The sequence below is a fragment of the Mesoplodon bidens genome, assembly GCF_964165515.1.
Source record: "Mesoplodon bidens genome assembly, chromosome: 1".
Taxonomy (NCBI): Eukaryota; Metazoa; Chordata; class Mammalia; order Artiodactyla; family Ziphiidae; genus Mesoplodon; species Mesoplodon bidens.
In genome coordinates this window covers 170,581,656-170,604,235 of record NC_138176.1, presented here as the reverse complement: position 1 = coordinate 170,604,235, position 22,580 = coordinate 170,581,656, and the positions used below count along the sequence as shown (strand labels likewise).

The following is a 22,580-nucleotide window of genomic DNA, read 5'->3' as shown; positions in this document are numbered from 1 at the left end:
TCCTGGAAGAAGGGACATCTAAGGCAAAACTTGAAGGATAAATAGGAATTTGGCAAGTGAAGGCAAAAGGGCCAGCAGTCCTGGCCAGGAGGGGAGAGAGAGGCTACAGTGCTTGCAGAACCAGAAATGACATCAGCTTGGGTGCCTGAGCAGAGGGGGTGGGGTGGAGATTCCATTAGTTCTGCCTGCTCCCCACTAGGAGGTCTCCAGCAATGAGGGAAGTACTAGCCTCTGTGTTCTTGAGCCTGGCCCAAGCTCTGAGGGAGCCAGGTCAGCAGAAATGAGGGAGGGGAGGGCTGCAGCCCACCCACGTTCAGCGCCCCTGGAAGACCCAGCAGGAGCTGCTTACGTGTGTGCTGCACGATGTCGGCCCCATGTGAGACCGACCAGCCGCCCATCCCTGGTTGGTAGGGGCAGAGGGGGAAGTGCCCTCATTTGCCTCCTTCTGGGGTGTTTTCCAATACCAACAACCAGTTCTCCAACTCTCCAGACACCGACTGTGTGTCCAACAATTCAATTCAATTCTGATGCTGTCTACCCAGAGTTAGTGCCAGATTCCACAGATTTAAGGGTTCAGCTCTACTTTAGATGCCAGTGGTGAGTCCCAGACCACCTGTACTTCTGACCAGCTGGCTATAAATCAGGGCTTCCTACTACCCTTTCTCAGGTTCAGTTAGCTAGAATGACTCACAGAACTCAGGGAAATACTTTACTTACATTTACTGGTTGAATATAAAGGGTACAACTCAGGAACAGCCAGATGGAAGAGATGCACAGGGCAAGCTATGGGGGGGGTGGGGTCGGGTGGAGCTTCCATGCCTCTCCAGGTGTGCCATCCGCCCAGCACATGGATGTGTTCACCAACTTGGGAGCTCATCAAATATTGGAAATCTCCAGCTCCCCTCCCCTCCCTAGAGGTTGGAGCTGGGCTGAAAATTCCCCATCTAATCACTTGGTCTTTCTGGTGATTAGCCCCTTCCTGAGGCTCTCTGTAGAGGCCCCACTCTAAGTCTCCTCACTGGGAAAAGGGAACCCTCCTACCCTGTTGGTGGGAATGTGAATTGGTGCAGCTACTACGAAGAACAGTATGGAGGCTCCTTAAAAAACTAAAAACAGAGTTACCATATGATCCAGCAATCCCACTCCTGGGCATATATCCAGAGAAAACCCTAATTTGAAAAGGTACATGCACCCCAGTGTTCATAGCAGCACTATTTACAATAGCCAAGACATGGAAGCAACCTAAATGTATGTCAGCATATGAATGCATAAAGAAGATGTGGCATGTGTACGCAATGGGATACTACTCAGCCATAAAGAAGAATGAAATAATGCCATTTGCAGCTACATGGATGGACCTAGAGATTATCATACTAAGTGAAGTATGTCAAACAGAGAAAGACAAATACCAATGGTATTGCTTATATGTGGAATCTAAAATATGACCCAAATGAACTTATTTACAAAACGGAAACAGACTCATGGACATAGAAAACAAACTTATGGTTCCCAAAGGGGAAAGGAGGGGGTGGGGAATTAAGAGTTTGGGATTGGCAGATACAAACTACTATATATAAAATAAACAAGGTCCTACTGTAGAGCACAGGGAGCTATGTTTAGTATCTTTTAATAAACTCTATCTAGTGGAAAAGAATATGAAAAATAATATATTTATATGTATGTATAACTAAATCACTTTGCTGTACACCAGAAATTAACACATTATAAATTAACTCTACTTCAATAAAAAAATTTTTTAAATTTAAAGATAAAAAATAAATCACCTCATTGGCATAAACTTGGGTGTGGTCAAGGGGGCCCCTTATAGATAACAAAAGACACTCCTATCACTCTGGAAATTGCAAGGAGTTTTGAAGCTCTGTGCCAGGAACTGGGGGCAGAGACCAAATATATTTCATATTATACCATACTACTGAAGGCCTCTGGGGCGTTGCTCAGGGGACAGAGGAAGCCAGCCTTGGGGAGGCTTTGTGTGAGGGCCTTGTGATATGGGGGGCTCTTCATAGATGTGAAATTCCTCAGCCCATGACGGTATCACGCTGTCCCCTTCCAGAGCCAGCCCCCAACCTGAGGCTGTCACAGAGTGGTACAGGGTTACCTGCACAGGCTTCCAGGTCTGGGTTCCAGTACGGCCCGTGCCACTCTTACCGGCTGTGTGACCCTGGGCAAGTTACTAGTTACCCCCTCAAAGCTTCATTTTCCTCAATAGTAAACTGCAGACGTGACAGCCCATGTTGGACCGTGAGGATTGCTGGAGGTGGTACAGAGGAGGGTTCCATAGATGGCAGCTATTATTATTGTTGTTGTTGTTGTTATTGTTATTAATCACATGGCATCAGCTGGCCATATTCCTTCACACAACAAATAGCTGCTGAGGCCCTTCTAAGTGCCAAGTCCTGTTCTGGGCACCAGGGTTGCAGCGCTTAACACAGCAGACAGCCCTTGTCCTTGCCAAGCTCCCAGTCTATCGACAGCTGGGAGGCCCCGTAGAAATACAACGTGAGCCACACGCGTGGTCTTAAATTTTCTAAGAGGCGCATTAGAACAGAAACAGGTGAAACTCATTTTAATAATGTATTTGACTTAATCCAGTATAGCTACAATCTTATCATTTCCACGTCACCAATATAAAAGACGAATGAGATATTTCACACCCACTTTTTCGTACAACATCTTCAAAATCCTGTGTGTGTTTTACACTTCAGCACATCCTAGTGTGGACCAGGTCTCAATAGCCACACGTGGCTCGTGGCCTCACTGAGCGAACGACCTGACAGCCTCCTGCCTGCCTACTGGCGTTACTCCCCATTTGCCTCGAGGCAGAACAGCGAGCTGCCAAGGTCCCGGAAAGGTGTCTGCAGCACTGGATGCAGGTTCAGTGCCCGCTGTAGCCCCTACTCTGTGCCCCTTGCAGAACGCACGGAGCTGGCACAAGGGTACTTGACTGATGCTCTTGTCCTCTAACTTCCAGGCCAGGTGAACCGACTGCCCTTCTTCACCAACCACTTCTTTGATACATACCTGCTGATCAGCGAGGATACGCCTGTGGGTGAGTTGGCGCAAGGGCTGGTGGGCAGGCTGGGTGGCGTGAGGTGGGCTCCTTTCCCACAAGTGAAAGGGGTCTTAGAGATTGAGCTGATCTTCCCCCTGTTATTGGAAACTCTTCCATGGGGTCCCGGATGGGTGTTCGTGTGGCCTCTGCTTGGTTGCCTCCAGGGATGGGACACTCACTACTTCCTGTGGTGGCCTATTCCAAAAGAGAGGAGTTCTCAGGGTCAAAGTTTTATCACATTGAGCCCAAGTTGCTTGACTTTCACTTCTGCGCTAATTTTGTCCTACAAAATGCCTTGTTCCTCTTCCTTGTGAAAATATGAAGATGAAAGCTCTTGTAGAGTTTGTTTTGTAGCCTTTTGTACTTTTCCGTGATTACTGAGTTTTCTGCACTGAGTATGCCTGTCTTTAGAAAAAAAAATTATCTAGGGAGTGATCACGAGCATCCTGGTACCCGCTTCTCACCACCCGCCCCCAGCTTGAGCCACCTCATCACCCAGCTCTATCCTCAAGAGCCCCTCCCGAGGGCCTGGCTCCTACACCTGCAGCTGGAGGTCGGCACTCATAGCCCCATGGCCTTAGCTCAGCTCTAGGGACCCTGAAGCTTCTCAGGAAATGGGGTTGAATTGAACAAACCCATCTTGCAGCTGTGCTGATGGGAAGGCACTAGTTCTTGTGAGCACGCAGGAAAACAACGCCAGGAGGTGCCACTCACCTCCACCAGCACTCCCTGTTGTGTCCTCTCATTCTTGTCCGTGTCATTTTACAGAAAGCGCTTGTAATCTGGGGCTTCTTACACTCAGGTCTGCCTGCTTCGTGGGTATCAGGGTGGGGCTGTGCGCCAGAAGCAGCATGCATCGGCAGCCAGCATGGTGCATCTTTCTGGAGTATCACTTATACTTGAAAATGAAGCAGGATGGCTTAGAGAGGGGAGGGCTGTGAAGACACTTAACTAATAGGTCATTTAAAGCACTCTTTCATATGTGTAAAACCAAACATAGATGCAAAATTCTTCAAAGAAAATCTCTGCTTGAAGAGGGGAGCCTCAGTGGGCCCCAGACTCTCCCCTGCTGTTTGCAGGGGCACATGAGACCTGCAGAGGTCTTTCCTTCCACTCTTCCTTTTTTTGTGGGTAGGTGCTGGGCACAGCAGGTATTCTGACTATTGTAGGGATTGTCCCCATGGCCCAGTGGCACTCTGTGTCTAGGGCTGTGGGGACCCACTGTGTAGAAAGTAGCCACTCTTTTGACGATTAGCAGCCCCACGCATCAGCATTGTGAGGCTGGATTTGGGGATTGGTGTTTGGGCATCTGGATGTTTGAAGTGTCCAGGAAGGAGGCAGATTGCCTCTCTGGAATGTTCTTCCAGAGGCTTAGCTCACCTTCTGAGGGGTGGAGAGGATGGCCGGCAGTCCCTTGGGGACACTGCTGAGCTGGTTCCTCCCTTCTGAGTTGGGTCAGGGGGTGGTGTTTGTGGGCTCCTAGATTCTTCCTGGCTCCTCCGCAGGCCCAGACCTGGCGTGGGGCTGGCACACAGCCAGCAGAGAGGTGCCCAGTGCCTGTGGATCCGTAAGAGATGAATGTTAGCAGCGTTTATCACCACTAGGGGTTCTGCTCTTTCCAGTTCATTCATCAGTTTATCAGATATAGATGGGGTGCCCCCTGTGCCAGGCCTGGGTGCTGTGGATTCAGAGAGGAATTCGACAGAGGGATAAAGAAGTCAGCGTCGCGGGTAATAGAGGCTAGGTGGGCTGTCTGGTTAAGCCCCAGTGGGGATTGAAGGGGGACGAGTCGTGCCTCTGGGGGCAGGGCAGAGCAGGAGGAAGCAGGAGAGGTTAGGGGGAGGTGGTGGCTCTTGAGCGGAGCCCTGAACGGGTCCTTTCCATTGCTTCACACACTATTTCCTGTGGCTGATTTTTATAAGCGTCTGGCGTCTGTTTGAACCTCATCGTCCTGGAGATTCCTTTGTGGTGGAGGCAATATATCTGGGACAGGCAGGCCCCTGAGGCAGAGGTGTGGCCAGCCACTCACTGAGCCGGGCTGCTGGCAGGGAGCGGCACCAGCCCCATCACCCCATCTGTGGCCCTGCGTTGCCCCGCTCCGCCCTGAGTGCGGGGTTCTCAGAGGCCTGTGCTGCAGGGAGGGTGATGGGGTTGGGAGGGGTGGCCATTGCTCGGCCAGTGCTGGTAGTGATACACCCTGGGCTGGACGCCCCCAGCGAGCCCTCCAGCAGGCCTTGCTCCAGTTACCTTTGGCTCTGGTTCTTGATTGTCTTTTGCAAACGCGGACATCAACTGGCCTCCAGGAGTAACTCCCAGGACTCAGCCCCACTATGGCTGTGTTTGGCAGTCACAGTGCGAGGGGGGGCGGGGGGGGCATCTGATGCAGTGGGGATTGATCCCTGGCTCTGGGAGGCCGCAGGAATGCGAGAGGGTTCAGTGAGCTGGAAGACAGCTCTGCTCATCTGTCTGGGCAGGGGCCAGTGCTGAGCTGGACCGCACCCTCCTGGCCTCCTCCCTTCCTTTTGCATCAGGATGGGGCAGCACAGCTCCGCCCTGAAAGTCATGAGCCCAGTTTCTGTTCCTTGCTGTGTGGCGTTGGGCACAGTGCCTCCCCTCTCTGGGCCTCTATCTCCCCATCTCACCAATGAGAGGGCATTGGAAAAATGGGCCCAGTGGCCTTGAGCTGGGGCAGTCCTGCTGCCCAGGGTGTCACATCTCTGGGCCCTCAGATAACACAGCCCTGGAAACCTCCACTGAGTGCTGTCGCCTACTTGCCCTGGACCATTCGGAGGATCATATGGACTCACGTGGACAAAGCAGGGTGCAGACCTCTGACCAGCAGTGGCCAGGGTGAGGATAAGGGTAGAAACAGCTTGGCAAGCAGACTGGTCCTTCACCTGCCATGTGGAAGGGGGTGGCCTAGAGACTTGAATTTGAGGCTTGCCTCTCACTAACCCTTTGCTCTCTGAATCTCAGTGCTCCAAACTGTAAAATGGGCTGGAATAGTCTCCCTTCTGGATTGTTGGGCTGTATACATACCCTATAATTAACTCCAAAGCTTCCACACCTGGAATGCTTTGTTGTTACACAAAAGAGAACTTAATGTGTGTCCCAGGGATGGCTGGTTGGACTGTCCTGCCAGCCACGGGCTTGCAAGGGGGACAGGCAAGCACATAGGTGAGCTGGGTCCAGTGGGGTGGTTGGTACCAGTGGCTAGAGCCAGAGACCAAACTAGTCTGAAAATGTCAGCTTACCAGAGGAGGAGGTCAGAGCTGCGGGCAGACCAAACTTCCAGCTCTGGGACAGATTATCCGGCTTCTGCTTGGACCCCCAGTGAAGGGGAACTCATGATCTTACCAGGCTGCTCATTTCTGTGCTGTGGGGACAGTTCTGGGAATGAAAACGTCTTCCTAATTTTGACCACTGGAGCCTTACAGAATAATAATGATAACATAACATATGGTATACTATATATATATAATATATATTATTATACTAACAGTGTTTACTGAGTGCTTGAGGCAGTGTCCTAAGTGTCTTAATTCGTTTTTAGATTCCTTTTAAGAATGGAAGGTAGAGTTTGATTACACGCTCTATCAGAATGTAGTTTCTGTGAGTGTGCTTCCAATTCCTTCTGTGTGATGTTCTTTTTGTAGCCCATCTCCCAGCTGGAAAAGACAGAAGCCAAATGAAGTCATTAAGTAGCTCTGCCTTCCCCTGGCCTGTTAACATCCAGGCCCCCCTTGTCCCTGTTTGTCTTCTCCAGACGTGGACCTCAGTCACTGGCAGCAGAGCCCGGCCTGGGCGGGGCAGAGCAAGAGCACAGTGAAGACTTGATGCCTGGCCAGGCTGGTTGGCATAGCCCACACCTCGGCCCTGGCTGTCGGCAGCGAATGGCCTCATGGCGCCTTTAGGATGAGGGACAGGGTGCAAGGATGCTGCCTCCGATCGCCCTCCCCAATCCACTCCAAACACTCCACCAATATTGCCCATGTCGGGACCACCGACCACCTCCCTGTTGCTAAAGCTGACCGTTAATCCTCAGGCCTTCTGGCCTTTCGGCAGTTATCTTTATTTCCTCCAGGACGTCACCTCTGGCTGTGCTTTCTCAGTCTCCTTTGCCTGTTCCTCCACTTCTCCAGGGCCTCTTGGCACTGGAGGGCCCCGGGGCCCAGCTCCTCTGTCTCTTCTCCATGCTCTCACTCCCGTGCCATGCCTAGTCCGGCAGCTCTGGGTACCACCTGTGTGCTGACAGCCCTGAGGCTTCTACCTTCTGCCCGGGCCTCCTCACACCAGAGATTCTAGACTCATATACCACCTCTCCATCCATTTCCACGTGGATGTCTAAAGGGCTCTCAGCCTCAGTCTAAAGCCACACTCCCAATCTTCCCTGCAAACCCCTGCTTCCCTGCAGCCTTTCCCATCTCAGTTGCAACTCCATCCTTCCAGTTGCTCAGACCAGCAACTTGGGGTCTTCCCTGACTCTTCCCTTCCCCCCGACCACCTCATATCCAATTCAGCAGGAAATCCTTTTGGCTTGATCTTCAAAATATTTCCAGAATCTTCTCACTTCTCACCGCTTCACCTCCTACCACCACAGGCTGAGTCTGGATCATCCCAACAGCTTCCCGATGGTCTCCGCGGTGCCCCTGCTCCCTCTGCCCTGCTGCAGCCTTTCTCACCCTCCCAGCCAAGTGGTCCTTTTCAACCTGAGAGAGAGCCTGTCACAAGGTCAGCTCAAGCCCCTTCACCCATCTGGAGTGAAAACCGTGTTCTTAACTGGCATCGAGGCTGTTTGCAGTCCAGGCCCTGCTCCTTCCCCACAGCCCCAGCTCGCTCCACTCCAGCCACACCGGTCGCCCTGCAGTTCCTCGAGCAGGAAAGGCGAGTTCCTACCTCTTGCTCTTTGCAGTTGCTGCTCCTTTTTCCTGGAACGTGATGAATCTCTGTTGCTCAGTCAAGTCAGTTCACACGCTGCCGCCTCTGTGTGGCCTTCCTGGCTTTCTCCAGGCGGGGCTCAAGGGCTGCTTCCTTTGCTTTCTCCTTCTCTATTAGTCCCAGTCGCAGTGCTGTTATTACTCAGCTGCTCATCTGTCTCCCCTGTTGCCCTGTGAATGCTTCCAGGTGCCTGGGCCATCTCTATGTCCCCTGGGCGCCCCCCAACCCCCGTGCCTGGCTCATGCCTGGGGCTTGAGGTGCCTTGGGGGAGGAGTGAAGTCTGGAGTTTGTGAGTGCCGGGGGGGGAACCTTCCAAGGCAGGGCCTGGGGCTGGCTTCATGCCTGCTCGCCATCCTTCTGGAGTCTCAGGCCAGGCGCCCCCCTCCCCAGGATGTCAGGAGCAAGGTGTTGGTGATGACGGGGATGGCTGCCCAGGGAGAGCGCCCAGGAGAGCATGTCTCCCAGATAGCACAGATGCTGTTTGTGCCTGCGCTTGTGAACGGCAAAGCCCACACCGTGCGATGGTCATGTTTTTAATCACTCCAGCTGCCTGCCCACCCCAGGCTGTATATGGCATATTTGCTGGGGACCCTCGGGGCACCGAGCCTTGGCTGCCCTCCAGGGAGGGACACAGAAGCAGCAGGATGAAACCTGGCTTGGAGGCACCAAGCTGACTTAGGAGTTCTGAGGGGGTGGAGGGCATCTAGTCCGTCTACCTTGGCTGCCACCCCAGTCCTCACTCATCAGGTCCTGGAGGGGGACAGTGTCCCTTGGGGCTGGGTCCCAAGGACACTCCTCCTATCCCAATTCTAAATACCCCCAGTCCAAAGCCTCCCAAGTGCATAGTGAAAGGAGTGAGAACTCTTTATCATGGCCTGTCACCTACCACTCCTCACCTGCTCCCCATCACGGGGACCCGCTCAGCACCCCAACACCTCACCTCTGTCTCACTGCCACACCCTCACCCGTGCTGTCCCTTCGGCCGGGAGTGCCCTTTCCCCTTCCCTACCTGGTGAATCCCTACTCATCTTTCGAGGTGTAACTCAGATGTCACCTGCCCTGGGAGGTGCCATAGCCTCCGCCATCCCCCACCCTCTGTTTGCTTTGAATTCACCTCTATGAAAGCTCTTAGCAAATCCTATCATGATTATTTGTGTGTAACTACCCATCGGCTGTTCATTTTTACTTATTATCTTAATTAATATCAATGTTACAATTAATTATCATTTTGGTATTTATGTGTAATATAAGATTGTAGAGCGGTACTATTAGCTAGCGTTTATTGACTGCCAGCCTCCGATCAGAGCCTCACAGTGAATCCCAGAGAAGTGGCGCCATGTCCACTGTACAGCCCCAGCAAGCTGAGCCTCCTGGCACATGTCCTCTGTGCCAAGCACAGTGCTTGGTACAAAGTGGGCCTCGACAGTTGCTGGTCGGATGAGCAGAGGGATGAAGGAAGAATGAAAGGCTGAGTGGATGTTGAATGTCTTGCTGATTCCCCTCCCCTTGGCTTCTGGTCCCTCTATGTGTCGCCAAGGTGGTTGCTCATGGAGCCGACTTCCCCAGGCAGACACTCCCGGACCTCCAAAGCGTCTTGAGCCACAATTCAGGTGATAATGCCCACACTAATCACCTACACAGCTAAATTAGTCTTGTCAGGAGCCGTTAAGGCAGGAGCTCGGGATTCATTAGGATGCATCAGGCCCAGGCAGCGCCTGGCACCACTGCCAGACGACGCTGATTAATTTCTCTGCAAACTCCATCAATGCCCAGCTGTTTCGTCTGGACCCAGCGAGAGCAATTTTCAGGTGGGCTGACCCGCATCGGCGGTCTCAGTAGACGGAGGAGCTGTGTGCCTGCAAGCATGCAGACAACTCGCCGCAGGGGCAGGCCCCACTGGGCGCAGCGTGGGAGATGCGGGGATGCTGACATGAATGGTGGGCGCGTGGGCAGCACACATTCAGGGATGGCATGCCGTCCAAGCATGAGGCTCTGGAGCAGATATGAAGAGGGGCAGGTTAGAGGGGAATCTGAGAGGGGGTGGGGTCTTTCCTGGACCCTTCTCTGTACCTGGTGTCCCCCGGGAGGGGCTATTTATCCTACCCTGTATCCCTCTTCCCTTGTCTCAATAAAGGGAAGAAATCATCTCTCAGGAGAGGATGGAGAACCACAGGATGAGAATGATTTTTTCCTTAGCCAGAGTGTTCCTTAGGACCGCCACAGGGAAGAGGGGGTCAATGTCCCACAGAGCAGTTCCCTGGCAAGGGCCGGTGGCAAAACTATAGGCATTGAAGGGTTAGAGGGACGTGGATATGAGGAGTCCAGTGGGGGTGGTTCCCAAGCATCAGCTGGGTGTGTGCTCTGAGCATGGTTTGGGCTTTTCCGCCTGCCACCTGTACAGAGGCAGTGTAGCTCAGTAACTAATAACAATACAGACAAAATTAGAGTGCCTGAGACAATAATAAGTGCTAAGGAGAAATAACTGTCTGTGGTTGAAGTTAAAGTCAGAGGTACACAGTGGTAACAGCCTGTGTTCCTCACCTTCACTTTTACCCCCCACCCAAGGATCCTCAGAGGGCCTGCAATGAACACCTAGGGCCTCCTATAGGACAATTTGATGATCACTAGTCAGATCCCACTTTACAGATGGGGAAACTGAGGCCCAAGGGGGGAGCTTGCCCAAGGGCCTCAGAGAGTTACTGTTGGATTCCTGCCCTAACTTCTCACACCATCTGCAAAAGAAATTCAAGAGGGCTCTGCCTATGCAGGTATGGGGTTCCTCTGGGCCTAGGGAAGAAGGGGCATCCTCCTGGGTTGATGGGCTGTGAGCTTGGGACTTGATGTTTAGAGAAAGGGCTCCAGGTGCCTCAGAGCTGCCACAATCTGGGGTTGGAGTGCTCAGGGAGGGGAAGTGAGGGTAGCCCAGAGGCTTCCTAAAGCTGTCAGTACTGGGTGAGGTTTTGGAGGAAGGAGGTGATCTAGTATCTGTCCAGGTGATCAGATGCTGGGACCGGCTGGTCTGGGGCCCTGGCTTCCTGATGACCTCACAGAGCAGGGATTTTACTCTTCCTTCTGGGAGGTGGGGGATGACTCACAGGACTTCTGGAAGGGCCTGGATGCCTCTGTGGCCTTGCTTCCTTTCTGCCTTTCTCCAGGTCAGCATCGGCCCTCAAAGGGGGTTATAGGACAGATTAGTACCCTTTTGGGGAATGCTGGGCTGTAGCCTCTCCAAGAGGCCCCTGCCTGGGCACATCTGGAGCCTGTGGCAGCCCCAGCTGTGGACTGCCTCTCGATACATGGGTGGGGGTGGGGCGGGTGTTTTGGATGCAGCCATAATATCACTAATGATAACGATGATGTGCCACGTGTCGTGCAGACAGGCGTTAATGGTCTGCACTGCACACCTGTGCCAAGCTGTGCTTGGAGGCAGTGTAGGGACACACACATTAAAGACAACTGGGAAAATGGCAACTATATTTACACACTTACTCTGTGTCTAGGTAAGCTCTTCATACACATTGCTTCACTGAATCCTTGTAGCAGACTGAGAAAGTGGGCTTTATAATCCCCATTTTACAGATGAGAAGGCAGAGGCTCAGAGAGAGTGAGTAATTTGCACAGGGTCACACAGCTTATATAGGATAGAAATGGGCCCGAACCCAAGGCTGCCTGACCCCAAAGCCTGTGCAACTTAACCACAACTTTGGGATTCTGTATGTGGGTCATTGCTTTGAAGGACCCCCAGTTTGGAGTGGAGGAGAGGATGTATGGTAAATGCCCAGACCACCCCCAGGCAAGTGGGAGGTGGGAGCTCCAGGGCCCTGCTAATGCTCAGGCAAGGAAGGACTTCATTCTGGGCATGGAGAGGGTGAGGTTCACAGTGGAGGTGTCATTGAGTGACTGGGTTTACACGCAGAAGCCACAGGAACAGCATTTCAGAAGGCCGTGGACCAGGCCCACCAGCAGTGGGGTAAGCAGCTTGTGTTGTGTCTTGGATGGCAGAAATAGGTTGTTGTAGTTAAAAATAAAAATAATAGTAGTAATCATTTAGTACTTGTGGTTTACTAGTTAGGTTACCTGAATGATCTCCTTGAACCCTTCCAGCAACGATGGGAAGTCTGCTCTCTCATGGTCCCCATGTTACAGGCTCAGAGAGATCAATCAAGCTGCCCAAGCTCCCATGGGATTTGAATCCCAGGAATTCAGTCTTCAACATCCACACTCTTACTACCCCACTCTGCCACCCCTCAGGACTTTTGAGGGCCTTTCCTCAATCTGTCACCCAGGAAAGGGTCTCAGTGACCAAGGGTGCACACCAGCGAGGAGCTGGATGAAGGGGCAGCTGCTCCCAGAGAGGGGAGAGTGGCCAGCACAGCTTGGTCTGGGAGCACAGGCCCCGGACTCGGGCAGGAGCCTAGGTCCCAGGACTGACTCTGCTCCCACAGCGGTGTGAGCTTGGGCAAGTCGATTTCCCTGTTTGGGCCTTGCTTCCCCAGTTATTCCGAATAGGCTAGTGCTTGCTGGACATACTGTGCAGAGTTGGAAATATTGCTGAGAAATGACTGGGGAAATAGATGAGAGTGTGAGATTAACCAGGTTGCTTGCTCCTGGGCCCACGGCCTTTTCCAGTGATCAGCAGTTAAGGAGGTGGGGGCTTCAGCCAACTGTGCTGTGGCCAGACAGCAGGCACCCCCTTTAGTGGGGCTGGGGGGCTGGCAGATGAGCCTGGCTCAGCTGTGCCATTGGACGAGGATGTGCTGAGCTTGCAGCCAGCCAGGAACACTTGGGCTCTCTGGGAACCAGCCGAAGGTGTGATTTACAAGAGCTGAAAATCCTCCAGCTGGCTGGGGAGACGGTGGCAGGCAGAGCCGACTTTGAACTTGTCATCACTCCCCTCACCCTGACTGTTCTTTACACGGCTCAGGGGACCTGTGAGCCTGACTGTCCAACTACAGCTTAGTCTGGAATAGGAGATCAAGTCTCTGTGTCAGCCCTGGATTTGGGTTTGGACACAGGAAAGTTGTCCTTTGGTGTAAGGATCTCCCTGACAGTCCCCTTATCTCGGTGCCATCCCCTTCCTCCTCTCCCCCATCTGGGCACAGGGCACCAAGCACTGGCAGGGGAGGCACAAGGCCTGGGTTCTAATCCCAGCTGTACTTCTTGTTAACTCTGTAACCACAGGCAAGTCCCTTAGCCTCTCTGAGCCTCTTTTTTCCTCCTCTGGAAATGGGGCTGATCATACTTGCCCAGCTGACTTCCCAGGGAGCTTTAAGAAAGAGCTTTGAAAACTAAATTGCCATGTAAATGGCAGACTTTGTTTTTATTGAGGTATTTGTCTTGAAGTGCCTCCTCTTCCAAGAAGCCCTGCATTGCATCTTGAACAAGTGTGGACTGTTGTCACCGGCTACTTAAATCTCTCTATGCCTCAGTTTACTTGGTTGGAAAATGGGGGTGATGGTCACCCAGTGTATACTCATAGGCTTAAATAAGTTAATTAACTTTGGACATTAAGAAATGTGGTTGGGGCTTCCCTGGTGGCGCAATGGTTGAGAGTCCGCCTGCCGACGCAGGGGACACGGGTTCGTGCCCCGGTCCGGGAAGATCCCACATGCCGCAGAGTGGCTGGGCCCGTGAGCCATGGCCGCTGAGCCTGTGCGTCCGGAGCCTGTGCTCCGCAATGGGAGAGGCCACAACAGTGAGAGGCCCGTTTACCGCAAAAAAAAAAAAAAAAAAAAGAAATGTGGTTGGCACTAATATATGCTAACCATTTTTGTTGTCATTGACTAGTGCTTTTCCCAACTAGGAGAGAAGTAGCTTGGGGACAAGAACAATACCCTTAAGTGGCCAAAGCTCACTGTGCCCAACACATAAGTATTAAGTGTGGTTTAAGCGTTACTCTTCCAAGGGCATTTTCGCTTTGCAGGTGGGAGAGGCCCAGAGGTCCCGGGTCCCACCTCCCAGCCTGACCAGGCATGCACTCGGCACAGTTGTCTGCCAACAGGTAGTGCAGGCACAGGGTGGGCCCTTGCGGCAGTGGGCGCTCCCCATCTCATCAGCCAGTGAGCATACCTTCCTGCTCATGGGCTGTCTGCCTCCTCCTGATGCTCCATCGGTCCCCCTGTGCCCAGAGTTCCCTGCAGTCAGCCTGTCCCTCTTCACATGACGCTGTCCAGGGTCTGAAGACAGAAGCCTGCCCCTGAATGTGCTCTGTTTTGCTCTGGAGGTCCCGGCTCCTGTAGTCAGCCCTCAGACTCAGGACAGACTTTCCCACTTGCTCACCCTCCTATGTGCCACGTGCTGTGTCCAAGGGTTTTGCATGCCTTGCTCATTTAATCCTCACGGCCCCCTATGAAGGAGGTGGTTATTCAGCCCATTTTACAGATGAGGAAACTGAGGCTTAGAGAGATTGTCACCTGCCCAATTCGTTAAGTGAGCTGGATTCAAGCCCAAGTCTTTCTTTTTTTTTTTTAATTAATTTATTTATTTTTGCTGTGTCGCGTCTTCGTTTCTGTGCGAGGGCTTTCTCTAGTTGTGGCAAGCGGGGGCCACTCTTCATCGCGGTGCGCAGGCCTCTCACTATGACGGCCTCTCTTGTTGCGGAGCACAGGCTCCAGACGCGCAGGCTCAGCGGCCATGGCTCACGGGCCCAGCCGCTCCGCGGCATGTGGGATCTTCCTGGACCAGGGCTCGAACCCGTGTCCCCTGCATTGGCAGGCAGATTCTCAACCACTGCGCCACCAGGGAAGCCCCCAAACCCAGGCCTTTCTCCCTCCACAACCAGAACTCTACCCTCTTTGCAGGTGAGTAGGTCAGGGTAAGCGAAGAGGAGAACCTTCTAGCCCTGGGGTAGAACAGAGGCCTCTCCCACCATCTGTGGTCTCTCTTCAGCTTCCTCACTCTGCCCTCATACTACAGTGGATGGAGGAGATGAGAGCCTCAAACTCTGGTCCCCTCTGGCCCCTTCCCTTGAGTGAGGGAGGGGGTCTTCCTTGGCCACCTCTCTCTGTGCCCACATCCTGATATCACGGCCCATGGACCTTCCTTTCCTGGGCTCTCTTGGCAGCAGGAGTGTGTGCGGCGGCAGCCCTAGCACTTCCTAGGATTGATTTGGCCTTTGAAAGGATAATTCAAGATGAATATGCTGGCGTCCAACTGGGGTAAGATGGAGGGATTATTGAGTGTTGAAGCTGCTTCGCTGCATCAGCTGCTTTATGAGCTCTCCAGAGAACCCTATGCCAGGGATAACTCAGCCCTGACAGGCAGGGAGGCAGCGTTTTGGTGAGCAGTGCCGGTGGGGCCCAGGCACCCCACTGGCCCCACCTGGGTGCCAAGAAGCGGCTTCCAGCTTCCTTGCAATGCAGGTCATTGTCCCTCCCCCTTTGTTCATCCTGTGCTGCCCCAGAATGTGGGGTGAGGACCGTGGTACCCGCCTGCTGGTTCCTCTGTGGCCTCTGGCTCCACGCTGCCTGGGACAGTGCAGGTAGAGTGGAGGTGAGTGGACCAGAGCCTGTGGACAAATCTCATTGATTTCTGGCAGACTGTTACCCCTGGGGGCAGCCCAGTCCCATTGCCAGGGACACCGTCTCTGCAGGCTGGCAGATGCCCTGGCAGATCAACACGGATCTGTAGTTGGGGACTCAGTGAACTACTGGGGACGTGCTTGGTGTTAACACACAAGGGCATGAGGTTTGGGGAGCAAAGCTCCCTGTGGGGCCCTTACAGCTCAACTCACCCCCCATCACCCCGGGCGTTCGTCTGGATCAGCCACCCTGGCAGCCCCTCAATGTTCTAGGGGACCGGCTAGGGTGAAGCCAGGATGTAGACTGGGTTGTGAGCTCTTTGAGGGCAGGGACCGTGTCTTAAAGCTTGTTAGGTGGGGTCATTGGAATGTGCAGGAGGCTGTCAGTGAGCATCGATGGTCTCCTTCGTCAGTGTCCCCTGTGGAGCCTGACACAGGGAATGATGGCACATGGGTGGCACTCGTTCTGTGTGTAAGGACTTAAGTGTCTATCCCAGCCCAAGAGCACATTCATCCCTGGGCTGCGACACCCTTAGGTTGGGAAAGCCTTTTCTGAGGAAGAGGCGTCCAGGAGAGGAAGTGACAGGAAGACTCGCTGAACACACGAGGGGCAGCTGGGGGACAGGTGGTGGGCGCTTCCCCGCGGCAGGGGTCCAGAGAGAGAATGAACAGTTCTTGCCCTGGGGATGGGGGTATTCTGGTGCTGGCAACAGCATTCTGTCTCTTTTAACACAGTCCCTATCTCTTCCCCAGTGCTCGCTCTTCTCTGTGCCCAGTCACAAGATGGGACTCGCAGTGTGATGGCAGCGTCTTGGGACAAAAACAATTTACAGTCCCTGTGTCGGGTTCCCATGCATCTGACCCTCAAGACAGCCCATAGGGCCACTTCTGCCCTGCTTTATAGATGAGGAAAAGTCTGTGACTTGGCCAAAGTGGAAGGACCCATTAAACGTTAGCACCAAGGTTTGAACTGGATGGTCTGGCCCCCAGCCAGGGCTTATGGCTGCAGTGCCCGGCTCCATCCCCACTATTTGCCCTTGAGTAAACCGCAGCTCTTCAGACCTGAGCTTCCCCATTTTGTAAGCTGAGGCTAACAGGTCCTCCCATTTGTATTCTTTCCCTCCCACTACTAGTTCAAAACCCCTGAGGGACTTGTTACAACCCACGTTGCTGGCCACACCCTCTGAGTTTCTGATTCAGTAGGTCTGGCTTGGGGCCCAACAATTTGCATTTCCAACAGGTTCTTAGGTGATGCTGCAGCAGGTCTGGGGACCACACTTTGCGACCATTCCCCTTCCTGTGTTGCTTCCCAGCCTCTGGAATTGGCTCTGGAGTCTATTGTGACTCCTTCGTCATCCAGGCCAGCTCAGGCCCGCAGCCCTGGTGGCGGCTGCCCTGTGGGCCTCGTGTTGGGCTCTCTGGACCCGCCTCTTGCCTGCCTGACCGTCTTGCAGGTCCCCTGCCTGAGACACCGCCAGTGTTCTCTACACCTCAGCTGTGGCTCATCAACGGATAACAGATGTGTGAATTAGGAGGGGGTCTGCAGGGGAGGGGAGGCACAGCAGAGCCGAGATGCCCACAATGCTGAGATGCCCTCAGCCCCCGCCTTTTGTGTTTACACAGAGTGGCCGCCGCAGCAGTGACATAATTACTCCTGAAGGCCTTCATTAAAAGCTCTGGAGCAATTTACAGTCAATTAAGGAGAAAGGAACTGCTTCCTCCTTAGGTGCCCCCCACTACCACCTGCTTGGGAAGGAGACATGGATCTGGTTCAGGGGCAGGGTGTGTTTCAGGGTCTGTGCAGGGAGGAGGGGCGGGGTGGCTTCTGAAGCCAGTGAACCTGCTGTCCTACAATCTAGCCATCCATCACCAGCTCCTGGCTGAGCACTCCCAGCATAGTGTGAGAGGCCATGAGCTGTGGAGGAGGGAGCTCTGAGGCTTGGCTCTGCCTCTGCACATGCTGAGGCCCCAGGCAGATCCTTCAGCCCTGGGAACCTCAGTTTTCTCATCTATAAAATGGGGCTGGTCCCATGCACTTTGCAGAGCTATTGTGATTGTTGAATGAAATAATGAGGTGAGCACAGGGCCTGGCCCCCACCAGGAGCACAGTGGCAGGGATGGTCATTCCTGTCCCACTTGGGGACCTGCCCCTGCTTGCACAGGTGCTTTCAAAAAGCAAAAGGCTGTTCAGATGTTGACAGTCTGAGGTCCCCCTGAGCCTGGCTCAGTTCCTGTCGTCACTGTCTGGACACAGGAAACCAGAAGACACAGGTGGGGCGTGGACCTGTGGCACCTGCCCTTCTGGGTGAGACCTCTGAACTTAGAAAGCCTCGGATCCAAGGGGGAACACTTCTTCTTTTGCCTAAAGACCAACTTAGGAAAATTAAAATGTTTACCGGCTGCATTTCACTCCATCTAAAATAAAAATAGCTTCATCGAGGGCCATGGGTGAAGGTGGGGGAGGAGAATTAATATTTTTACGACTTAGAATACCTACTTTATTGACTAGAAACATGTCAATGAGAAAAGTGGTACTGCTTTTTGGCTCCAAAAGTATAAATATATCTGAGTCTATTTGAGAAGTGGCAATAATGAGGCTGCATTCTGAAATTAGACCAGGGGCTGCACTGAGAAAACAGGCTTCCTGGGAGGCTGGGTGACTGTCCCTGCTCCAGCCTGGTGCCCTCATTTGGTGAGATGACATATGGGCTGTGACATAGGACATATGACCTATGCCCAGCACAAAGCTTGGCACACCATCAAGCTGCTTAATCCCAGCCTGCACGCACCTGGTTGGCAAGAAGTGTTGTCTTTTCCTTCCCAGTTATTTTCTGTGCAGTTGATGCCATTAAAAGAATAATGAGGGCTGAGGACAGGGTCACCCCCCACCCCCTTCCCTCCTTTCCCCATTCCTCAGCCTCTCTTCTGGGCTCTGGGAGAGATGGGTGAGTAGTAGGGAAGGCAGGATGGACGGTGGAGGAGGTTAGTGTTCTCTTACTGGCCGGCTCTTTTGCCAGAGTTTTCTCATCCATAAATCAGGATGTTGACTCTCTCGTGACAAAGCATCAGTGGTTGTAAAGTCCCCAGGGTGTCTGAGAGCCAGGCTCCTTGAGGTCAAGGCGTCTTCGTGCTAGAACTGCTCTGTTTTGTTGAAGTTTTTCTGCTGGAGTTCCTCATTTTCTGCCCCTTCGTTTCGGCCAGGGCAGTGTCCTGCCGTCAACAGGTCAAACCCCAAGCCTGCTGGGGTTTCTTACATTGGCCGCTTTCTTATGAGGAAAGTGTAGATGTCGTCCACCCACCACCCTATCTTTGGAGGCCTTGTTAGAATATTTCATTTCACCAACACATGTAGTACTTATTCTGTGTCAGTGACTGCTGTAAGGTCCTTTAAATCCTTATAGCAACCCTGTGAGAGAGGGTTACTATCCTTTCTATTTTATAGATGGGGAAGCTGAGGCAAACAGTCGCAGTGACTTGCCCAAGATCATATAGCTGGTAGGTCGGGGGTGGAGCTGGGATTTGAACTTGGGTGGTCCCGCCCTAGCAACTGACCTCTTAACAGGTGCGTTCTGCTACCTCCGAAGAATAGTAATGACAAGAGTAATAACAGCTGTTATTTATTGAGTACCTACGAGACACTTTGTACACATTATTGCATCAAATCTTTATGAAGACCTTTCAGGTGGGTATTTATGTCTCTCTGGGGCAGATAAGGAAACTGAAGCTTGGAGAAAACAGTTAAAGTGCCGTGCTCCCAGTGGAGTCAAGACTGAAATCCGGGGCAGCCTCTCTGTGAATCCCTGACTGCAGGGTTTTAGAAGATTGTCAAATGGTCATTCTCCCAGTCCGTCCTGCCGCATCTCCTGTATGCCCTGGCTCCAGAGAAGAGAATCTTCCAAGACCCACCAGTGATCTGTGATGAGGACTTGTCTCATCCAGAAGCAATTCCACGCAGCCCCACTGTGCCAGAGCCTGGGTTCACCTTTACACTTCTGGGTGATGTTAAATGAGAAATAGGGGTCAGGGATGGAGGGAGCAGAGGGGGACGACAGTGCTGGACAGCAGGACCTCTCATGGACCGTTGATGGCTGACCCTGGTCATGTGTCCCATGTGCCCCTCCCTGGCAGCAGCTAGACGTCCTGACTAGTTAAACTGAAAACTAACGATAGGAAGGTAAAGTTAAAGTTGAACACTCCCGAGTTCAAACCTCCTTCTCTCCTGTCCTTCTGACCAAGTCCCATAGTTAATAAAAGCTGTCATTTATGGAGGGCCAACTAGGGGCCAAGACTTTACATGCAATATCTCATTCAATGCTCACAACAGCCTAGGATGAGGATGGTATGCTCATATCTCCATTCCTGTCAGTATGAAATACTTGTAGCACATGGAAAAGTATAATGCTGCATTGTCCAAAATGTAGCAGCCACTCGCCACACGTGGCTATTTAAATGTACATTAATTACAATGAAATAAAAATAGAGAACTCAGTTTCTCTTTCACCCTGGCCATGTTTCAGGTGTTCAGTAGTTGCACTATGGAGTGGCTGCTGTCTGGGACAGCACAGATAATGTTTCCATTTTCCTTGCACGTTGGGTTGGACGGCGCTGGTACAGAGTATCTTTGTGCTTCAAATGCGCAACTGAACCTCAGCACCCTGCCCGTAGCCACTCAGCTGGGGACAGGTGGCTCCCCGAGAAAACACCTGGGCTTTTGACCAGTGTTCTCCGTGCCTGGCCCTGAGGACAAAGAACCTGCTCTCCAGGTGGCAGCTAGAACGCTTCAGGGACAAAGAGGCAGCGTGACCTACTCGAGGTCGAGAGGCTGGAGTCGATGGAGTAATAGAAACCGGGGACTCTAAATCATCGAGTGCCACCCAGCTCCCCGGACCCCAGCCGGGCCAGCTCAGAGCCGGGGCGCTGGGGGCCAGAGGCAGCCCTGCTGGTTATGAATTTTTACAGCTGTTTACCTGACATTGTTCCATCTAGGAATGAAATAAGTCTCCCCACGGCCGCTATGAGTTCTTTGCTTCCCCGGGAAAAAAAAGCAGCCCCTGTGATTGGAACACTGTCTGCAGTCCTGTCAGGTAGCCGGCAGTGAATGACAGGTGAGAGAAAGCAAATGGTGAAAGCCATTACCCTCTTACTTCAGTGGACTCGGGGAAATAGTCATAAATTAGTGCTCTGTGCTGAACGAGGGGAGAGGGAAAAACACAGAAAAAAAAAAAAAAATCTCCTCCCTGAGAAAGTCGTAATTTTCCTCCCGAGGGTGGGGGGAATAGGATGTTCAGCTTGTAATGTCTCAGAAGAGCCTGCTCGGCACCCCAGCCTTTGCCCACTGACGAGACAGAGTACGGGGGCTGTGTGTGTGTGTGTGCGTGTGTGTGCGCGCGCGTGTGTGTGCGTGTGCACGCACGTGTGTGTGTGCGCGTGCACACACACCCCCCCATGGGGTCACACTCCACCTTGGAGGCTGCTCTTTATTATGAAGTCAGAATCTGGGGAAGAGCAAAAGGGCAGCCGGGGAGCCCTTGTGGGGCTGCATGCACTCTGATGTTGTTATTACTTAAAGGACATTGACTCTTTTTCCTTTGTGGGGGGATGGTAGGAGGAGGGGTGAGGAGGGGCTGGCACAAGGCAGAATGGCTGAGCGAGCCCCTTTGGAGACCCAAGAGAGGATCCCCGGGATCGGGGTTGCTGGGAACAGCCATCTAATTCCAGAGAGTTAAGCTGACAAACCTAAGTGTGAACTCGACTAAGAACATTTTGTGGGTGGATAATGTACACCAGTGGTTCTTAGACTTCAGTGTGCCTCAGAATCCTCTGGAAGCCTTGATAAAATAAATTGCTGGGCCCTGATCTCAGGGTTTCTGATTCAGCAGTTCTGGGGTAGGGCCGAGAATTTGTATTTCTCACCTGCTTCCAGGTGACGTTGATGCTGCTGGCCTGGGGAGAACACTCTGAGGACCATTGATGCACGCCTCCAACAGAGTTCTTTCATGAATCCCCGGTACCCTGCCCCACAATGTCTCCTGAGCACCCACCAGTTGCTGAAGTGGCTCAGCAGGTCCAGTGGCCCTGGCCTCCTATGGCTTCCATTGGGGTGGGAGGGTCAGACACTTCTCAGCTGACCATGACCACCCAGGCTGGACATGGGTAGTAATGAGGGGCAAGCTGAGAGGGATGGGGTGAGCACAGGAGAGAGTCACTCCCTAGGGAAATGTCCTGACATTGCAGTCAATCAGACCCCCAAATCTCTGCGGGACATCTTTGTGAATGCCCCTGGCGCATTGGAACCAGGGTCCTCGCTGGTCTTTCCTAAGGATTCAAGGAGCGAATGCGTGTCAGGGGCTCAGTGTGCAGCACAGGCACTTGGATGAACACTGTTGGGTCAGGTCTCCAGCAGGAGGGCGGTTGACAGGGGTCTTGGTGGACGCTGGACAGAGCCTCACCAGGCAGAAATGCAGAGGAAAGACAAAGACTCAGAGGCAGGGACTGCTTGGGGCCTGTTGCAGGGCCCAGTGACCTCTCACTGCCCCGTTGCAGACAAGCTCCACCTGGGCTGTCATTGGACCATCAGGCAGCGGTGGCCACTCCTCCTTGGGGCCTCTGGACTTGTTTCCACGTCCCCTGTTTCTCATGAGGCACCTTGGGTTCAGCCATTAGTTCTGTATTCATCCTTGCACCTCCCCAGAAGGACTGCCCTGGACGGAGGGACCGTGAGTCCATCATCCTGGTCCCCCTGCTCCCAGCTCAGAGTTGGACCCGATTATTAAGCTCTCTGCTGTATCCTCACGTGTCCCTTTTTCTTTCCCTTTTTTTGTCTCCTCCTTCTCCTCTGCCACTGCTCCCCTTTCTTCTCCAGATGTCCTTGGCTTCCCCTGGACCTTGTCTCCCTGGCCCCCAGGACCTTTCGGTGGCACCAGGGGAAAGGGGGTTTGTTGTGGTCCAGACAGGTGCTGTGCTGTAAGAACAATGTCCTCCGCATCCAGAGGCGGTCATCCCGCCCCTGCAGACAGGCCAGGCCCAAGGCAGAGGACTCCCTCCGTCTTC

At 53.0% G+C, this 22,580-nt stretch overlaps 1 protein-coding gene across 1 annotated transcript in view; it reads left to right on the top strand.

Moving 5' to 3' along the window:
• The window catches only part of LOC308628990 (cadherin-23-like), a gene marked incomplete at its 5' end in the record, with an annotated part of 201,076 nt that overhangs the window by 3,517 nt on the left and 174,979 nt on the right, over positions 1 to 22,580 (top strand). The window contains one exon of the mRNA XM_081256434.1: positions 2,993 to 3,070. Coding sequence (XP_081112560.1) covers positions 2,993 to 3,070 — 78 coding nt within the window. The remainder of the gene's footprint in view (positions 1 to 2,992; positions 3,071 to 22,580) is intronic.